Source organism: Eleutherodactylus coqui, chromosome 8, assembly GCF_035609145.1.
Source record: "Eleutherodactylus coqui strain aEleCoq1 chromosome 8, aEleCoq1.hap1, whole genome shotgun sequence".
NCBI lineage: Eukaryota > Metazoa > Chordata > Amphibia > Anura > Eleutherodactylidae > Eleutherodactylus > Eleutherodactylus coqui.
In genome coordinates this window covers 119480209-119498458 of record NC_089844.1, presented here as the reverse complement: position 1 = coordinate 119498458, position 18250 = coordinate 119480209, and the positions used below count along the sequence as shown (strand labels likewise).

Below are 18250 nucleotides of genomic sequence, written 5' to 3'. Positions count from 1 at the left end.
CCTATTTTCGAGATTGGTGGGGTTGCAGTGGTCAGACCCCACTTATCATAAAGTTATCCCTATCCTGTGAATAAGAGATGACTTTATAACTTGACACAACCGCTTTATGGTGTGTTTGGCGCAACCTCTTTAAGGTGACCCCCACCGATCATAAAGTTATCCCTTATGTTGTGGATAGAGGATAACTTTATAACTTTTTACAACTACTTTAAAGAGGTTTTTCACCTTTGATCTATTGATGACCTATCCTCAGGATCAGTGGTGTACATATAAGAAAAGGTGCCCCATAGCAAAGATAGAAATGGGCCCCTTGTTAAGGTATTCTATGACTCTTAAGACATTTCCCAACCCCATTGTTTTTGAGCAATTAATTTCTTCTGGAGAGTTAAGTCTTGCACCGCTTCCAATCACCAAGGAGAAAGTGGGTGGAACCAAACATCATTGGGCTCCCTCTCTCCTTGAACCCCATAGCAGCCATACGGTCTGCCTCTATGGCCCTTGCTCAGAACAGGTCATCAATTGTTGATCGGCAGTGGTCTGCTACCTGAGAACCTCACAGATCAGCTGGTTGCCGGGCCACTGCGCTCATGTGTGGAGCAGATGTGTTGCTGAAAACACACAGCTCTGCATACTCCACAGTGGCCTGGGGTGGTAGGATAGCCATCTTGATTGTTTCCCAGAAAACCTTGGTGCGGTCAGTGATGAGCAAGGTGAACGATTCCACCAAGATTTGAAGGTCATGGAGGGACGGTATCAGGGTAGATGGGATGCAGATTATGATGGCCGACTTTTGTTGGACCATCAGGCAAGACTGACCACAGATTGAACACTACAGGAAAGGCTATAAGCGTAAATTTTTACCTAAACTGCTACTATTAACACAATTTGACATACAAAAACAATATATCCTTTGTATGGACAAGATAATTTTAAATAAACATTATATTCAGGTAATTTTCTGATTTTCCATTATATGTACATTTTGTATGGTTTTTGAGAAACATGGAGGGGATCCTGTATCTTAAAAAGTTGATGTGATAAAGAAAAACTGCGGTCATTTTTGGTTTCAGAATCCAAAAGTTAGAAAAAAAATGTAATATCTAAGTCAATGAAAATTGTGTTACCCAGTGTGATATGTGTAATAAGTAGCGCACTAGCAACCCCCTCTAAACCACACACCCTTTTATCTTGGATGGTATTTTTGGTGACAAAGCTGAAAACCCTAGCCAGGGGAGACTTTTTAGACCCAATGGATCCTCTAGCAGGATGTGAAGAGAGCCTAAGAGTGAAGGAAACCAAAGAAACTGTGAACATCAGTTTGAAGAGAACCTCAAAGCATTACTTCTTAATGTAGCTGTAGACTCCACATTTTTTTCTCTCTGACTTAGCCGGTAACACAAAGCAGTTCCTAAGCCGCTTCACTCGTGGACTGCAGGAGTACCGTGTGCCATGATCCCTCTGTCTAGCCGTGATTAACATAGAGTTGGGCAAATAGGTAAGATGGAGTCACTCAATGAGGCTATACTGGGTGCTACATATATTGTCTTCCTGAATAGAGTTGAGCGAACGTACTCTGCCGAGCTTGATGCTCATTCAAGTATTAGCATACTCGATGGTGCTTGCTACTCGAGCGAGCATCACGCCATGTTCGACCCCGCCCCGGTTTTGGCCCCTTCCCCCCAAAAAAAAGCTCGGCAACCGGCGGGTCACATACAAAAATGTTTGAGTCTCCCATTAAAGTCAGTGGGGCTCGTTACTCAAATAGATCTCTCGAATTTTACAAAAAGCTCGACTCAAATAACGAGGACCCGAGCATTTTGGTGCTCGCTCATCTCTAGTCCTGAACCATCTCAGTTTCTTCTCCAGTGCAATTTTTTCTGAACCATGTGACCATTTAAAGAGACCCTAGAGCGTAACATTATTCAGAAAGATATTATTCATAGCGTGTTTGGAATCTCGATTCCTGCCCTCCTCTCAGTACATGACAGTTGATGAATGTACACCGAGCCATTTCGGGTAAATTTAATCATTAATAAATGTTTTCTGTGCCATCTTAGAGCTGTCTGCTTGAATTATTGCAGGCAAATGGATCGCCGGCGCTCAGTTTAACATTTGGTGCCTTTTAGCGATAAAAAAATATATATAAATCGCCCCTCATTGTGTACGCCTGATTAAACATTTATAATTTGTAATTCATCATTTTAATTTCTCTCTTACTTTGCTTGGGTGACTCTTCCATTTTGTTTCAAATGGCAAAACAATGAACGGATCGGAGAAAGGACCTGTTTTTAACTCCCCACCTGCTGCATATGAATTTTCGATTTGGAGCCAATTAAGAAGCCAAATCCTTTACTTGCTGGTATCCGTGGGCAATGAAAACAACTTTTTATAAGTGTCGAGTGCTCTTTTTTTAAAATTTTTTTTTACTATTACAGGAGTGTAGTGGCTGCCACTAGTGCTCGCATTTTGCCAGTGCTAGTTCATCCTGTTAATTAGCGCTGTTACAGGAGCGTTAACAGCAATAAATGTTCAAGACAACGCTCCAAAGATGAATAAGTATAGTAAATAAAGCGGGATTATAAAAAAGGGAGAACTGAATCAACCGACACACTTCCACACTGCCGGTCCAAATCTAGGGTCACTATATAAGGTATAGCCAGCTGGACATTGGAGTAACTTCAGGAGACTTTTATGCCATAAAACAAATGGGCATACACAGACAAGAAAAGGGATACTGGTAAAAACGTCACAAGTCATACTTCACATGCAACGCGTTTCGGGGATCAGAAATTGCTTCCTTTTTTAAGCAAATGTCCTAACTGCAGGGGGATTCACAATAGGGAGATATAAATATATTAAAGGACAAGAGGTGCTGTGAGCGTAGCGGCGCTTGTATAATAGCATCCTAATAGACCTTTCACACAGGCTGGAACTTCACTGCAAGACGCACTGCAACACACAGCTGAAGCTGCTGCTGCGAAAACCTGCCCCAAAATCTGCATGTGCCTGTGTGGAATCTGATTTAGAATTGAACGCAAAATTAAGCTATTTTCAATTCCGCATCAAATCCACACAAAATGTGCAGCTTTTTTTAACAGCGTTAAATTACAGCATACAACAATACCAAAATTATATATATTTTTTTAGGGTTTTCCACTTTGTGAAAGCATGTTTTTTGCATGACAATTTGTAGTATATAGTGGTAGCATTTTGGGGTACATATGGTTGTTTTAATCACTTTTACTGGAATTTTTTGAGTTGAAATTAACAAAAATATTTTTGCTCCATTTTTTAGCTTTTTTTACATTCTTTGCCATTCAGGATAAAAAGTAGGTTCAGAGAATCATAGAATGGTAGAGTTGGAAGGGACATCCCAAAATTCCCTCGTTTGCTACTGTATCATACTGTTGACTCATGTTCAGTCTATGATCTATTAGTATACCCAAGTCTTATTCACAAGTGCTGCATCTTAGCCCAATTCCCCCCATTCTGTATGTGCTTTTTTCATTTTTCTTGCCTAGATGCAGGACTTTGCATTTCTCCTTGTTAAATACCATTCTGTTAGTCGCCGCCCACTGTTCAAGCTTTTCTAGATCTTTTTGAATACTCTCCCTCTCTTCCCTAGAGTTACCTATCCCTCCTAGCTTTGTGTCGGTTGCAAACTTGATCAGTTTCCCCTCATTTAGATCATTTATAACAATGTTGACCAACACTGGGCCTAGGACAGAGCCTTTTGGTATCCCATTTGATAGATTCTTCCACTTGGATGTCCAATCATTTATGACCACTCTTTGAGTATGATCACTCAGCCAGTTGTGAATCCACCTAACAGTTGCCTTGTCAATCCCATATTTGGCCATTTTTTGGTCATCGGTGATTCTGTCATAGAAGGAAATTAAATTAATCTGGCATAACTTGTTTGTTAAAGCCCATTTACACAAGCAGATAATCGCTCAAAGATCGCTCAAATGATAGTTTAAGTGACAGCTTTGAGCGATCATTTTGCATAAAAATGACTCAACTACTTAAATACTAATTATGTATGCAAATGAAGCCTTCACTGAAAGCAGCTAATAGCCCAAGGCTATTATCTGCACTCAGATCCTTTGTTCTCCACAGGGAAAAAATGCTATCAGCACTCCCCATGGAGAACTACTGATAAAAGTGAGTGACGATTTTTATGTTGTAAATGATTTTAATGATCAGCGAAAAAGCAGACGATGGGCGTACATTTACATGCACCGATTATCGCTAAAACGATCGCTGATTAGCGATTTTTTAGCGATAATCGTCCAGTGTAAATGGGCCTTTACAAACCCCTGCTGGCTCTGGTTAATTACTCCATTCTCATCCAAGTACTTGGATACATGCTGTTCGATAATTTGTTCAAAGATCTTTCCCAATATAAAAGTCAGGCTCACAGGTCTGCAGCTTCCTGGGTTCACCTTTTTTTCTTCAATTTATTGCATGGCTTGAAAAAGGTCGATCCTAGGCTGAAATGTGTTGCTTTGCTTTCACCTGCAAACTGTACCCTTATTGAAATAAACCAAACTTTTGGAATATTCTCGGGTCTGAAGAAAAGTCTCTATTTCACCGCTGTTATACAAGCAGGGGGATTCATGAAGGAATACCCCCAAACTAGTAAGTGATATCCTATTTCAAACTGATATTCCAGGGAACATCTTTTACAGAGATGTTTGCTTTTACTGTGAGCCATTCCAATTGTTTCCACTGAGCACAGCTATTCTTTTCCTTTTTCTCTTTATTCTCTTTTTCTCTTTATTGTATGGCTTGTTATGTATGCAACAATACCAAACATATAGCTTCCTTAAAAATAAAATTTAAGCAGAGGGTAAAGTGTGTAAAAAAGTTTCTTTTTCTTTTTCTATCTTTTACGTGTTTTTTCTTTTCTTTTCTACATCTTTTATGTTCTTGTAGGGGACTTGAACCTATGGTCGTTATGATAATGCAATCCCCTTACACAATATTCACATACTGATTCGTTAATTTAAGTCAGAACCCTAAATCTTTGACCAACTTCACCGCCACCATTTAGAAAGAAACTGGTTTATATAATATCGGGCTCTGAATTGCTCTCAAGAATCCTCACCATTGGACCTCCGAAATAAGAATCAGTTATAGTTGTTTTATTGTATGTGTGTTGCCTGCATGTCTGAAGTCATAAGTTTCTGCTCTCTGTACTCTCCTAACTGCAGGTAAAAAGAACTTCGTTTCTGGGTTTATCTCCAGCCCTAATTTTAACAGTGCTCATAAAATTTAGTTTTAATTGCGTCTATACTGTGAAGGGCACTTACTTTAAGAAATAGACCTCTTTTTGCCTCAGTGAAAGGTATATTGCAGGACTCAGTACATTGCATGGAGTCGTAATATACTCAGTTATACCATGTGACCTGTACTTCTGTACTGCAATGTATATCTCTTATAATAGCGATTATAGGTCATGGCAAACCTGGACACCATTGGCCCTCTGTGATTACATAGCAGGGGGCAAATGATGTTACAGAGGGAGTCCCCTCCCTCTGTGAACCCTTTACATGCTGCGATCAACATTGGTTATGACTTGTAAGGGGTTAACAGCAGGGATCAGAATTCTCACTGATTCCCACAGTTGCATTGGGAGTCCGGCTATCAGTCACAGCTGGCTTGCGCTACGGATTGCGCAGGCTCAGAAGCTGAGCCCCTGCCATTCATAGGACGTAAGCTTATGTCCTGGAATTACTTCCTCGCCAAGACATAAGTGCAGGGGTATGAAGACTTTTGCAACCATTTATTGTTCCAATACATCTATGAAACCTTTCACATGGGCAGGAATTTGGCCACAGGATGCACCGCAACATGCAAGTGGATTTGCAGAATTAAGTCATTTGTAATTCTGTATCAAAATCCTCATGGAGCCGTAATATACTCAGTTATGGCATGTGACCTGTAAAATGTGCTTGTCTTTCAGAACCAAAGGGTCTCCTGCACTCTGTTCTATTAACTACTATGTGTGCTCAAAACCATCATAGGGCACCCTAGAAATAATGTACCTCCAATTTCCTCCAGAGTCCGAACAAATCTAGCCTAGCTGGATACAATATAGCAGATTAGATTGTAGCGGCCCGCGATGACATGAGAAGTAATGTACGTCCGCTGCTGGCTGTGTTCCCGCACTAGTCGAATCTCTCCTGTGAGTATTTATGTATCAGAAAAACAGAAACATGAAAGAAATATGCTTGCATCTAAAACCAAGTCTCCGGTCCCCAGACGTGTCGCAGTCTTGCAGTAAACTGTGAGATTAGCTTTCTCATGTCTCTTCTTCCTTAATGCCAGCATTTCATTCACACTTTGGAGTGCAAATAACCGTCAAATTGCTTGCTCTAATGAGTTGAAATTAAACTCTGGTCCTGATAAAATGTGTTTATTACACTACTTTCTATGGCAAGAAAAAGTCATTTTGGGTGAGGGAGAAAACCAGATATAACAGCATGAAGACAGAGGCGAGCCGCCTAACTCAATTTTGCAATGTTAGGGATTAAACTCATTTAGGGGACTCCTAGGTCCCAGTCAAGGTCACGCAGCTCACTATTCATTAACTACATGCTGTATAATGTCATTTTATTTTAATGTGCCAGGTGCTACACTTCCCACAGGAGACCGTAGCCGCTAATACTGTAGATGAAATTGCAATACTTTCCATGTGAATGAAATTAAACTATGAGATGTTTCTGAATAGATTGCACAGTTGCTTAAATAGTCATTTCATAGAGGAGTTTCCAGGACTGTTTCCCAACTGTTTCCAAACTCCAGTCCTCAGGGACCACCAACAGGTCATGTTTTCAGGATATCCTATGGTAAGAACACCTGTGGCAATGTCTGAGGACTGACGATAATTCCATCACCTGTGCAACACTGGGGAAATCCTGAAAACATCACCTGTTGGCGGTCCCTGAGGACTGGAGTTGGGGAACACTGGTTTAGGGCTCTTTCACACGGGTGTCAGCGTTTTTATGTTCGCCCACTGGTGACGTAAAAACGAATGAACAGGTGCACAAATCTGCAATGCTGTCGGGCGGGGGGAGACGGTTTAGCTCTACTATACTGTCTCCCCCTTCCCTCTCCCTTGCCGGCACTAGCTTAACAACTAGCCTCACCCCCGTCTCTGCCCGTCCAATTGCAAACAGCTGACAAGGGGCGGAGGCACGCTGCTAAACTCCCTCCCACCGCCCTTCTCCGGCCGCTGTCATTGGCTCCCATAGGAGTCTATGCAGCAGCCGACGTATTCCGGGCAGAAAGATAGTTCCACGACTATCTTTGCTGCCCAGCATAAAAGCGCCAGATGCTATATTGTCCAGCTGGGCGCTTTTACGCCGCGGGAATACGCCCATCTGAACTGATGCATTGGAATCCAATGCATCAGATGGTAGAGTATATCGGCTGGCTGTGAAAACAGCGGCCGATATACACTCGTGTGTAAAGCCTTAGACCAATGTATTTGAATGAGTATGCAATACCAGATACAACCAATGAACAAGAGTGGCGCTATTTTGGGGGAAAAAAAATGAAAATTCTTTTTTTAATCCTGGACAACTTGTTATGCTACATAGGCCAGATTCACAGGAGCATATGTGCATTTTCGCGCTGTGTTTTTATGGAACAAGTGTTGCTTTTTTTGTGCGCACATCAGTGTATTTTACTGTACTTTCTGCACATGCACAGAAATGTGCACCAATCCTCACTGCCAAAATTACTCTAATGAGTTCAAGTTGTGTTCCTTACCCTGCACAATTCCACAGTACTTTTCACATCTGCTAGCGTATTGTGGCACATTTGCGCATCCCCAGTGACTTCCATGCGCAAATACAGTCATGTGAAGCCAGCCTAAATCTGAATATACAATTTCAGATTTCCTGTATCGTTCCTGCCATCCATCATCGAAACCGAATTGGATTTGCTAGAGTATGCCTTCCATTTTCTTTTTGCATTTGTCATTTCCCCAGCTAATTGGCACATTAATAGCATTGCTTTATTACTTTTAGACAATTGCATAATTTATTCTCAAACGTAGTTTTACAACAAAATATCACAAATGCAGTGCCTCATTCATAGTTTATCCAAGCATAGACGGAATATGTGTGCAAACCTGTGAAGCTAATACGGCCCACCACGATTATCTACTAGATTATATGTTAACGGGGTCTTCACATCTGAGCTTTTCTTGTTTTCCTCAGTCCAGCGCTGTTTCTGTAGCTCTCAATGACGTGAATGAGAGTCACGGAAACAGTGTAGCAAGCTGTACTATGCCAAGATAGGAATACCCCTTTACGGGCCTATTGCATGGAGTGATTATTAGCTGAATGATCTATAACTGCCCAGTGTAAATAGGAGAAGCAGTCCAATGACAAACAATAGTTCATTTGTTTGTGGACCAATCACATATTTTAGGTAGACATAAAAGTTTTGTTTATTGCTAGCACAACCCCTAATGTAAGCAAGGAATGAACAGCTGATCAAAGTGGAAACCAATAGGTACATGAACAATTATAAGTTGTGAATGATCATTCGAGTCATCTTTCATTACCTAACAATTGCCTGGTGTAAAAGGTCTTTAAATGAGAGCCGACTGACATGCTATGTCATCAGTCAGGGGTCGTTACGGGCAATTAAAATATTTATTCAGGCATAACATTTTTGGGCAAAGGTAATGGCCAAGAGGACATATTCCCTTCACCTGGTCCTCCACAGCCCTGTGCCCACCAGCACCTGGTTTCCTTCTTCATGTAATAGTACAGATGATGTTCTGACAACGGTGATCACTGCAGTCAGTCTCTGATCAAAGTAAGCTGATGATTAGCTGCAGAGGTCACACGTCCCTGGTGTTAGTGATGTCATCGCTGCAGCAGCATCAGAACAGGAGTTGCATGGGATTGGACAAGAAGAGTATGTCTTTTTTAGGGCATGTCCACATAGGGTGGATTGGCCATGGAGTGTCCACATAGGGTGGATTGGCCATGGAGTGTCCACAGTGGATGTTCTGCAGTAGATCCGTAGTGCAAAATCTATGTCAAATTCCACAACATTTGGAGTGAATTTTGATGTGGCTTTTGATGCGGAATTTGGTGTGAAATTCGGGAGGCCCTCATACATATGATAGTCAGACAGTCCTGGTTACATCAGCAGGTTCAGACAACTTTTCCCTCGTGTGTATGGGGGCCTTTCTGTTAAATGAATTTAGTGGGCACCATGCAATGCTTCATTTCCCCTGCGGGCACTGCAGGGAAATAGAATAACTTATCAGTGGTGGCCCCAGCATGAGTACGCACTGTGATCAGGTTCTTCTATGAGAACCCTCTAACAAAAATGTTTTTCTGAGGGTGCGTTCCCACGAACGTATATCGGCTCGGTTTTCACGCCGAGCAGATATACGTTGTCCTCGTGTGCAGAGGGGGGAGGCTGGAAGAGCCCAGGAGCAGAAACTGAGCTCCCGCCCCCTCTCTGCCTCCTCTCCACCCCTCTGCACTATTTGCAATGGGAAGAGGCGGAACGGGGGCGGGGCTAATTCCCGGAACTTAGCCCCGCCCCCGTTCCGCCTCCTCTCATTGCAAATAGTGCAGAGGGGCGGAGAGGAGGCAGAGAGGGGGCGGGAGCTCAGTCCTGCTCTGAGGCTCTTCCAGCCTCCCCCCTCTGCACACGAGGACAACGTATATCGGCTCGGCGTGAAAACCGAGCCGATATACGTTCGTGTGAACGCACCCTCAATGTGACAAAATATTTTTGTATTAATATGTGTTTTTTTTGTTTACAGAGAGACTCATGAATTCTACAAAAACATCAACTCCTCAAAAGACCCCAGACAAGAAGTTGGTGAAATGTGATGCAGAATCAGGATGGGATTGAACTGCAGACAATAAATGTGTTATCTTTGGAGACCAGCTTGACCAGCGAATGTGTCTTTATCGTCAAGGACTCCAAATTTAGCACTCAATATGCACAAGGAATTTTCTTCCAACGTTCTTGCAGAATAGACTGTGCAACTACTCGTCGATGGTCTTCCTCTGGCAAAGACTTGGGATCTGCACTCAATGCTGTACTGATGAGGAGAAAAGTGAAAAAAGGAGGCTCGTCCTTCACATTATAAGTTACTGTATTCTCAAATACTAGAGTGTACCAAGGAGTCTCCACGCTGGGGCATCATTTACCATGGCTAGGCACAGAGGATTTGTAATGCCAGCTCTCTGTTTATGGATGTTTGTTCTGTTTGCACTTTTATACACCGGTAAAGTACAGGCAGACTGCTGGCTGATCGAAGGTGACAAGGGTTTTGTTTGGCTTGCTATCTGCAGTCAGAACCAGCCACCTTATGAGAATATACCATCGCAGATTAATAGCACCATAGTGGACCTGAGGCTCAATGAGAATAAAATAAAGAGCATTCACTACTCTTCACTTAGCCGATTCGGCAACTTAACGTACCTCAACCTCACTAAGAACGAGGTGTCCTATATAGAAGATGGAGCTTTTGCTGGTCAGTTCAATTTGCAAGCGCTCCAGCTTGGTTACAACAGATTACGAAATCTGACTGAGGGAATTCTTAGGGGACTGGGAAAGTTGGAGTATCTCTACCTCCAGGCAAACCTAATTGAAACTGTGACTCCTAATGCCTTTTGGGAGTGCCCAAACATTATGAACATTGACTTATCTATGAACCGAATCCAGAGGCTGGACAGTAATACTTTTGTGGGCCTCAGTAAACTGACTGTTTGTGAGTTGTACAGTAATCCTTTCTATTGCTCATGTGAGCTTCTGGGCTTCCTAAAGTGGTTGGATATATTCACCAACATGACTCGTACTTTTGACCGCATGCAGTGCGATTCTCCACCTGACTATACAGGTTATTTCTTGCTGGGTCAGGGTCGATCCAGTTATCGTAATGCACTTGGCATGCTGTCATCTCTCTGCACAGATGGGTCTTATACAATGATGCCATATTTGATGTCTCCGAGGTACCAAGCCACCACTGGCCCACCTGAAAGCCCTTGTTCTGATGAAGACTGTTTCTCCGGTGATGGGACTACACCCCTTATTAATGTCTATACCCCTCCTGCCAATTCCAAAGTCAGCCTAAGTGTGAACCTAAACACAGAAACCCATTCAGATGCAGTTCTAGTGGCCGAAATACCATACCCTTACAGCAAGATGTACATCTTGGTCCAGTACAATAATAGCTTCTTTACTGACATTCGAAACCTGAAGGCAGAGAAAGAATCCATAAAATTGGATGGGTTGAAACCCAACACAAATTACACTTACTGTGTCGCCTCTATTCGTAATTCTCTCAGGTTCAACCACACCTGCATAGCCTTTTACACTCGCAGCCATACCAAACAAGAACATGTGCCTACCCCATCCACCGCCACTCACTATATTATGACTATTCTTGGCTGCCTGTTTGGTATGGTAATAATATTGGGTATTGTATACTACTGCCTGCGCAAAAAGCGCCAAAAAGAGGAAAAGCACAAAAAAGCAGGTGGTAGTATGAAGAAAACAATCATTGAACTTAAATATGGTCCTGAAATGGAGACACCTAGTATAAGTCAGCTGTCTCAAGGACAGATGATGGGTCCAGAATCAATGTCCCGCATCCCCTATTTGCCGTCAGTGGGGGAAGTGGAACAGTACAAACTGATAGAAACCAGTGAAACCCCTAAAGCCACGAAGGGGAATTACATGGAGGTGCGAACTGGTGAACAATCTGAGAGAAGAGACTGTGAACTGTCCATGCCACCGGACACTCAGAGTTCAGTGGCAGAGATATCCACCATTGCTAAGGAGGTAGACAAGGTCAACCAGATTATAAATAATTGTATAGATGCCTTGAAGTCAGAGACAACATCATTCCAAGGCGTAAAGTCGGGAGCTGTCTCCACAGCAGAGCCTCAGTTGGTCTTGATATCTGAACAGATTCCCAGCAAACATGGTTTTCTTTCTCCAGTATATAAGGAAAGCTACACCCATCCCTTACAGAGGCATCACAGCATGGAAGCACCTCCAAAACGCTCTAGCACATCTTCCAGTGGGTCTATCCGCAGTCCAAGGTCATTTCGTTCCGAAGGGTCTGCACATAAATCGGAAGCAAAGTATATAGAGAAGACTTCTCCAACTGCTGATACCATCCTCACTGTGACCCCCGCTGCTGCAATCTTAAGAGCGGAAGCTGAAAAAATCCGTCAGTATACGGAGCACCGGCATTCCTATCCGGGCTCACATCAAGGTGAGCAACAGCAGCAGCAGCAACAGCAGCCTATGTCTCAGCATGAAAACATAGTAGGTCGCAAAACCTCCATACTGGAACCTTTAACTCGACCGCGTCCAAGGGAACTGGCTTATTCCCAACTTTCACCTCACTACCACAATTTGAGCTACACCTCCAGTCCCGAGTACACGTGCAAACCCTCCCACAGCATCTGGGAACGTTTCAAACTGCACCGCAAACGCCACAAAGAGGAAGAGTATATGGCAGCCGGTCATGCCCTGCGCAAAAAGGTCCAGTTTGCCAAAGATGAGGATCTCCATGACATCCTAGACTACTGGAAGGGCGTCTCTGCCCAGCACAAGTCCTGAGTCCTCACCTCTTCCTTTTGCCTCCAGCTACTCGTGACTTAACTCTTTCTTTCGTAAACCTTAACCCTGTCCTAGAAAGAGTGCCCAGCAGAGCATTGTGGGTACACGGTACACAGACTCTGTAGGTCTCTTTAGCGGTAAAGAGGTTAACAGGACCAAACTCCAACTAGCAGCAGCTACTTTTTATTCAAAACTGTCTTTACGAATGGAAAAAAAAAACAAAAAACAAAACTATTATATCTAATCTAGCGGAAAAAAAACAATACAATGGCTTAAAAACCTAAATAACGAATCAAGTCAAAAACATGAGCATACGCACCAAATCAGAAAACAAAAACAAAAAATATACGCTAAAACTGTGAAGAGGAATTACTTTTTATAACAAAAGAAGAGAAAAAAAATCAAGCAAAAATAAGAGCCGTGTGAGATAGTAGGAGCGGTCGGAACTCTGTAACGCATTATCGCATGTTATCTCATATTCTGACTTGCGTGGTTTGACTCGTGTGAAATTTTGTTCTATCCCTTCATCACTGCAGGACAAAAATGAAACGAAAAAAAAAAAAAAAAAAACAGCAACAAGAACTGGAATAAGACAGTAAAACTCCTTTCCTTAATGTTAATTTGTATTTCAACTGAGTCTTCCAGTGCAGACTTTGCCTACAAGAAGGCTCCCATTTAAACACCTACAGCTGCATTCAAAACTGTGATCACTATTACACTGTACAGATACAAATTTCTATATTTGCAACGTTTGCTGTAAAGAGAGAGAGAGAAATTAAATATGAGAAATAAATCTATATATAGATATATATATACACCTAGAGCTTAACCCTTTGGCAGCCGGTACAACACACAATTGCAAGGCCTTGCTCGTCTTTCCAGGACCTGCTAAAGGGTTAAAAAAAATAATACCATGTTTGTATCAGGTTTTAATCATGGGTTTTAGAAGAGGTCGTTTTCTATTATTTCACTTTATTTTGTTTAAAAAAAAAAAGAATTCTACGTTTGTTGCTTTTTTGGGGGTCGGTTTCTTTCTTTCTTCACTGAATGATTGTTTTTTCCGAAAGAGGTAAACTGCAATGAGAAATAGAAAAGATGACACTCTTACAAAAATCTCCAGTCTTGTGTGTCGTTTATTGACGATGATTAGATAAATATATTATTTTCATAAGAAATCACATTGTGACTAGAGATGAGCGAACATACTCGGTAAGGGCGATTTCGCAATCGAGCACCGCGATTTTCGAGTACTTCACTACTCGGGTGAAAAGTACTCGGGTGCTCCGGGGGGCAGGGGGAGGCGTGGCGGAGCGGGGGGTAGCAGCGGGGAACAGGGGGGAGCCCTCTCTCTCTCCCTCTCCCCCCCACTCCCCTCTGCAACCCCCCGCTCACCCCCGGCGCACCCGAGTAGTGAAGTACTCGAAAATCGCGGTGCTCAATTGCGAAATCGCCCTTACCGAGTATGTTCGCTCATCTCTAATTTGTGACCATTCGCTGATGTACCACCATTATACTAAACCAGTTCCCCACTCTGGAAAGGTTCTAACAAAAGAGTTTCAAGAATCCATACAACTTCATGGGTAGTGTTGCACCAACTTTCGAAAACTTTGGTTCAGCCAGATCGCCAAATTTCAGCAAAAATGTATGTTTGGTCCAAATTATTCCAAAACAAACCAGAACTTCACCAATACCCCTAAAAATTATTGTGTAACATTAGTGGGGGTGGTCCAGTGGCTAGCACTGCTGCCTTGCTAGGCTGAGGCCCTAGCTTCAAATCTGAGCAAGAACAACATCTGCATAGAGTTTGTATGTTTTTCCTGTATTTCATAATAATCACCTTTATTTATATAGTACATTCATATTACATAGAGCTTTACATCACTTGATATTTACTATCCCATTGGTGCTCGCAATTTTTATTCACCCGTTGGTTTGTTTTTGGAGTGTGGGCGCAAACTCACACAAACAGACATATAAACTCCATGCAGATGTTGCCTTTGGGCAGAAATGAACCTAACTACTGAGCCATTATCCTCCTTCTTCTTCTTTCTCTTCCTCCTCCGGAAGAGTTAAAGGAAGAAGGAGGAAAAGAGGGAAGAAGTGTTGTCGTTTAATAGTTAGCACTGTTGTCTGGCAGTGCAGGGGTCCTAGGTTCAAATCTGACCATGGACAACATCTGAATGGAGTTTTTATGTTCTTCGTTTGTGTGGGTTTATTCCTCATAAAAAGTATCATCTTTATTTATACAATGTATACATTTATTGAGGGGGAAGCAGCAGCAGCATGATGGCTCAGTGGTTTGTACTAATATTTTGTAGTGTTGGGATCCTGGGGTCAAATCTGACCAAGGACAAACTCTGCATGGAGTTTTATGTTCTTGCTGTGTTTGAGAAAACATACTAATAGTGAATATAGATTGTGAGTCCCAGTGGAGACAGAAAATATCAAGCCATGTAAATATTATAGGTATGCTATAAAAAAAAGGGTGGTTATTATGAAACACAGGGAGAATACACAAACTCTATGCAGATATTGTATTTGCTCAGATTTGAGCTTAGGACCCCAGCACTGCAAGGCAATAGAGCTAACCACTGAGACACAGGATCACCACCACCTTTTAGTGGGTTAGTCTAGGATGAACCACCCAAGGTTTAGCAATGTTCGACCTGAAACAGGGTTCAACTGGTTCAGTTTGCTCAACACTATTCATGGGTATCTACATGATATTCAGATGGGTAGTGCAGGAGGTTAAGAATGGGTACCATAGAAGAATCTAAATTGAGGCTTCACAATAGGTCATCAATAGCTGATTGGTAGGGGTCTCCTGTTCAGGACCCCGGCCGATGAGTTGTTCTCATGGTGGCTGTCCGTGTGTATCTCCTGAGGATGGGTCATCAATGGTGTAAAGACGCACAATTCCTTTAATGTTAGTTAAAGCGTACAGAAGCCAAAACTAATGAAAACAAGAAATGACAAAGCATGTCTATCACATTTGATTCCCACAAAATATTCTTGTATTACCCATAAAGGTACCTAATTAACTTTATTTATCAGTAATACGGAAAATAAATGTGAGAATACAGTAGTGTTTGCTTTATGTACTACACTATACACAGGGGCATTTCTTGTGTTTTAGGCAGTAAGCTCCCATTGAAGGCACCTAGATGTAGTAAAGTTGGAGCATGTCCAAAAATGTGGCTTATGAAGCTTATAAGGATGGATAATAGGTAAAAATGCATTATTTATGATGGTTGGGTCTGTCATAAGAAATGACCCAGTTGTTCCCGTTCAGTTCTGGGTATTACACCTCATGGCCATTCTACAAACAAGGGCATCATTGGTTCAGCAAGACATTGAGATTCAGCCCATGCTTGTAAACCTACCACCATTATCTATCATTCTCTTGAAGGAAATGCTATTAGGCATATGGTAAACCAACCATGTAATTGATGTATAGGCATCTAGCATTCACTGCATTGTACCAATGATATTAGCATCAAGTATGAGCTGCTCCTTCAGAAAGCCACTTACTTTGCCCCCAGGGTCCTTCACTCCATGACTCAATAAAAAATGTAAGAAATAATGAACAATCCCATTGCTATGCAGAAAACACATGCCCTGGGCAGTCTCGGAGTAAGAAGGCATGCCAATTGTTCTCTATTAGTGCCTAGAAACCTCCAAGCCAGAAATTGCTAATGTATCTCTTACTCCTACTCTAATACTATGTTTCATAGGTCTAGTCCATGAGTACCCTCAGGCCCAAATTATAGCCAAAGCCTACTTTGGTTAGGAAAGGATCTTGCATGTAAAAAGGCAACATGCAAAGCCTTGTTTCCAAAGGTGTATACAAAGGGCCATGGTTTCCAAAGGTGTAGCAAAGGGCCATGGTGCAAATACATTGTAGACTGCACACCTGTAAGACAACTTTTATCAAATAGCAGGCTAAGTTATAGTAGCTCAGCTCTATGTATGGTAGAGCATCTCTATAATGCAGTCACCAATGCAGTCAGATAGCACTAATAGTGATTACAGTGCAGTTACCTCCAGTGACTCAAGTGACATCTCTATAGATTGGAGGCACATGCTTTCACCTTTTCTTCTCCAACCAGCCCAGATCGCTAAGAAGATTTATTCCAGCCACAATCAGTCTCGGCATGTAAACTCCTCATCCTGCTGCTATGCTCAGTGCTGCTCTCAGCCAGATCGCCAAATTTCAGCAAAAATGTCTGTTCGGTCCAAATTATTTCAAAACAAACCAGGACTTCACCAATACCCCTAAAAATTATTGTGTAACATTAGTGGGGGTGGTCCAGTGGCTAGCACTGCTGCCTTGCTAGGCTGAGGCCCTAGCTTCAAATCTGAGCAAGGACAACATCTGCATGGAGTTTGTATGTTTTTCCTGTATTTCACAATAATCACCTTTATTTATATAGTACATTCATATTACATAGAAATATATGCCTTTCACACACCATTAGTGCCTCCTTTTGTACACGATAAAATAATAGTGCTCCCACACAGTAATAATACCCCATTTTGCCTCCAGATAGTGGCAACTACCTCCTTTGTGATCCTATACAGGAAAAATTACTCTTATGAGCCTCCCACAAAATAATGCTTGCTTTGTGTCTCACAGTCAAAGTACCCTTATCTGTGCAAAGTAATAATACACACTTTGTGCACCACCTATAGTAATAAGCATCCCACATATGGTAATAGTGTCCTCTTTGTGCCCAGAAAGTAATAATTTCCCTTTGCTCCTCTGCAAAGTAATAGTGCCCTCTCTATGCCCCCATAGTAATACTACCTCCTGCTGTCTGCACAACCAAATATTAGGCTCCACAGCCGCCAGCCATTATTTCTTTATTAGGGCTCCTACCCACTAGCGTTTTTTTTTAACGCTGCGATATCGCTGCTTTTTTTTCAATAGGACTTTCTAATGTTAAAATCGCATTGCACAAAAATAGCGAGTTTGTGCTTTTCCGATTTTTGTGCGATGCGATTTTAACATTAGAAAGTCCCATTGAAAAAAACGCAGCGATGTCGTAGCGTTAAAAAAAACGCTAGTGGGTAGAAGCCCTTATATTGTTACTTGCTCTTCTTTCTGAGGCAGCAGCATATGCATCCATAGGCTGGGTTCACACAGGGCGGATTTGCCACGGTTTTTCCGTTGTGGTTTTGCCGCAGAAGAACTGCTTCTGTGACAAAACCACTTCAAATGTTAATTTGGGCTTGCAGATTTTTCTGCGGATTTTCGTGCGGAAAAATCCGCAAGCAGTTTTTTCCGCAGCGCTTTTTAACTTTTTGCTGCGTATTTGGTGCAGTTTTGGCTGCGTCCATAGAGGTCTATGGGCAAAAAAGCGCTGCGGAAAAGACCGTAGAATGAACATGCTGCATCTTTTAAAACCGCGCCGCAGTTGCATTTCCACACTGCGGCTGTACAGAAAAAATCCGTCCTGTGAGAACAGCTTTTTTGCAGATCTCATTTGTGCTGCATTGCACTGCAAACGCAGCGGTTTTGCCGCAGTGTGGATATGCAACGGCAATCCGCGGCAAATCCGCACTGTGTGAACCCAGCCTTAATCCTCCTCCTCTGTCTTTTCTTCTCTGATGCCTTAAAGTACCA

General features: G+C 42.3%; 1 protein-coding gene across 3 annotated transcripts in view; it reads left to right on the top strand.

Moving 5' to 3' along the window:
* ELFN1 (extracellular leucine rich repeat and fibronectin type III domain containing 1) overlaps positions 1-13805 on the top strand; it is a 189044-nt gene extending 175239 nt beyond the window's left edge. For all 3 annotated transcript variants that reach the window (XM_066576317.1, XM_066576314.1, XM_066576315.1), the window contains exon 4: positions 9806-13805. In XM_066576317.1, the coding sequence (XP_066432414.1) occupies positions 10201-12624 (2424 nt within the window). In that variant the 5' untranslated portion in view covers positions 9806-10200 and the 3' untranslated portion in view covers positions 12625-13805. The remainder of the gene's footprint in view (positions 1-9805) is intronic.
* The last annotated feature ends 4445 nt before the right edge of the window (positions 13806-18250 follow it).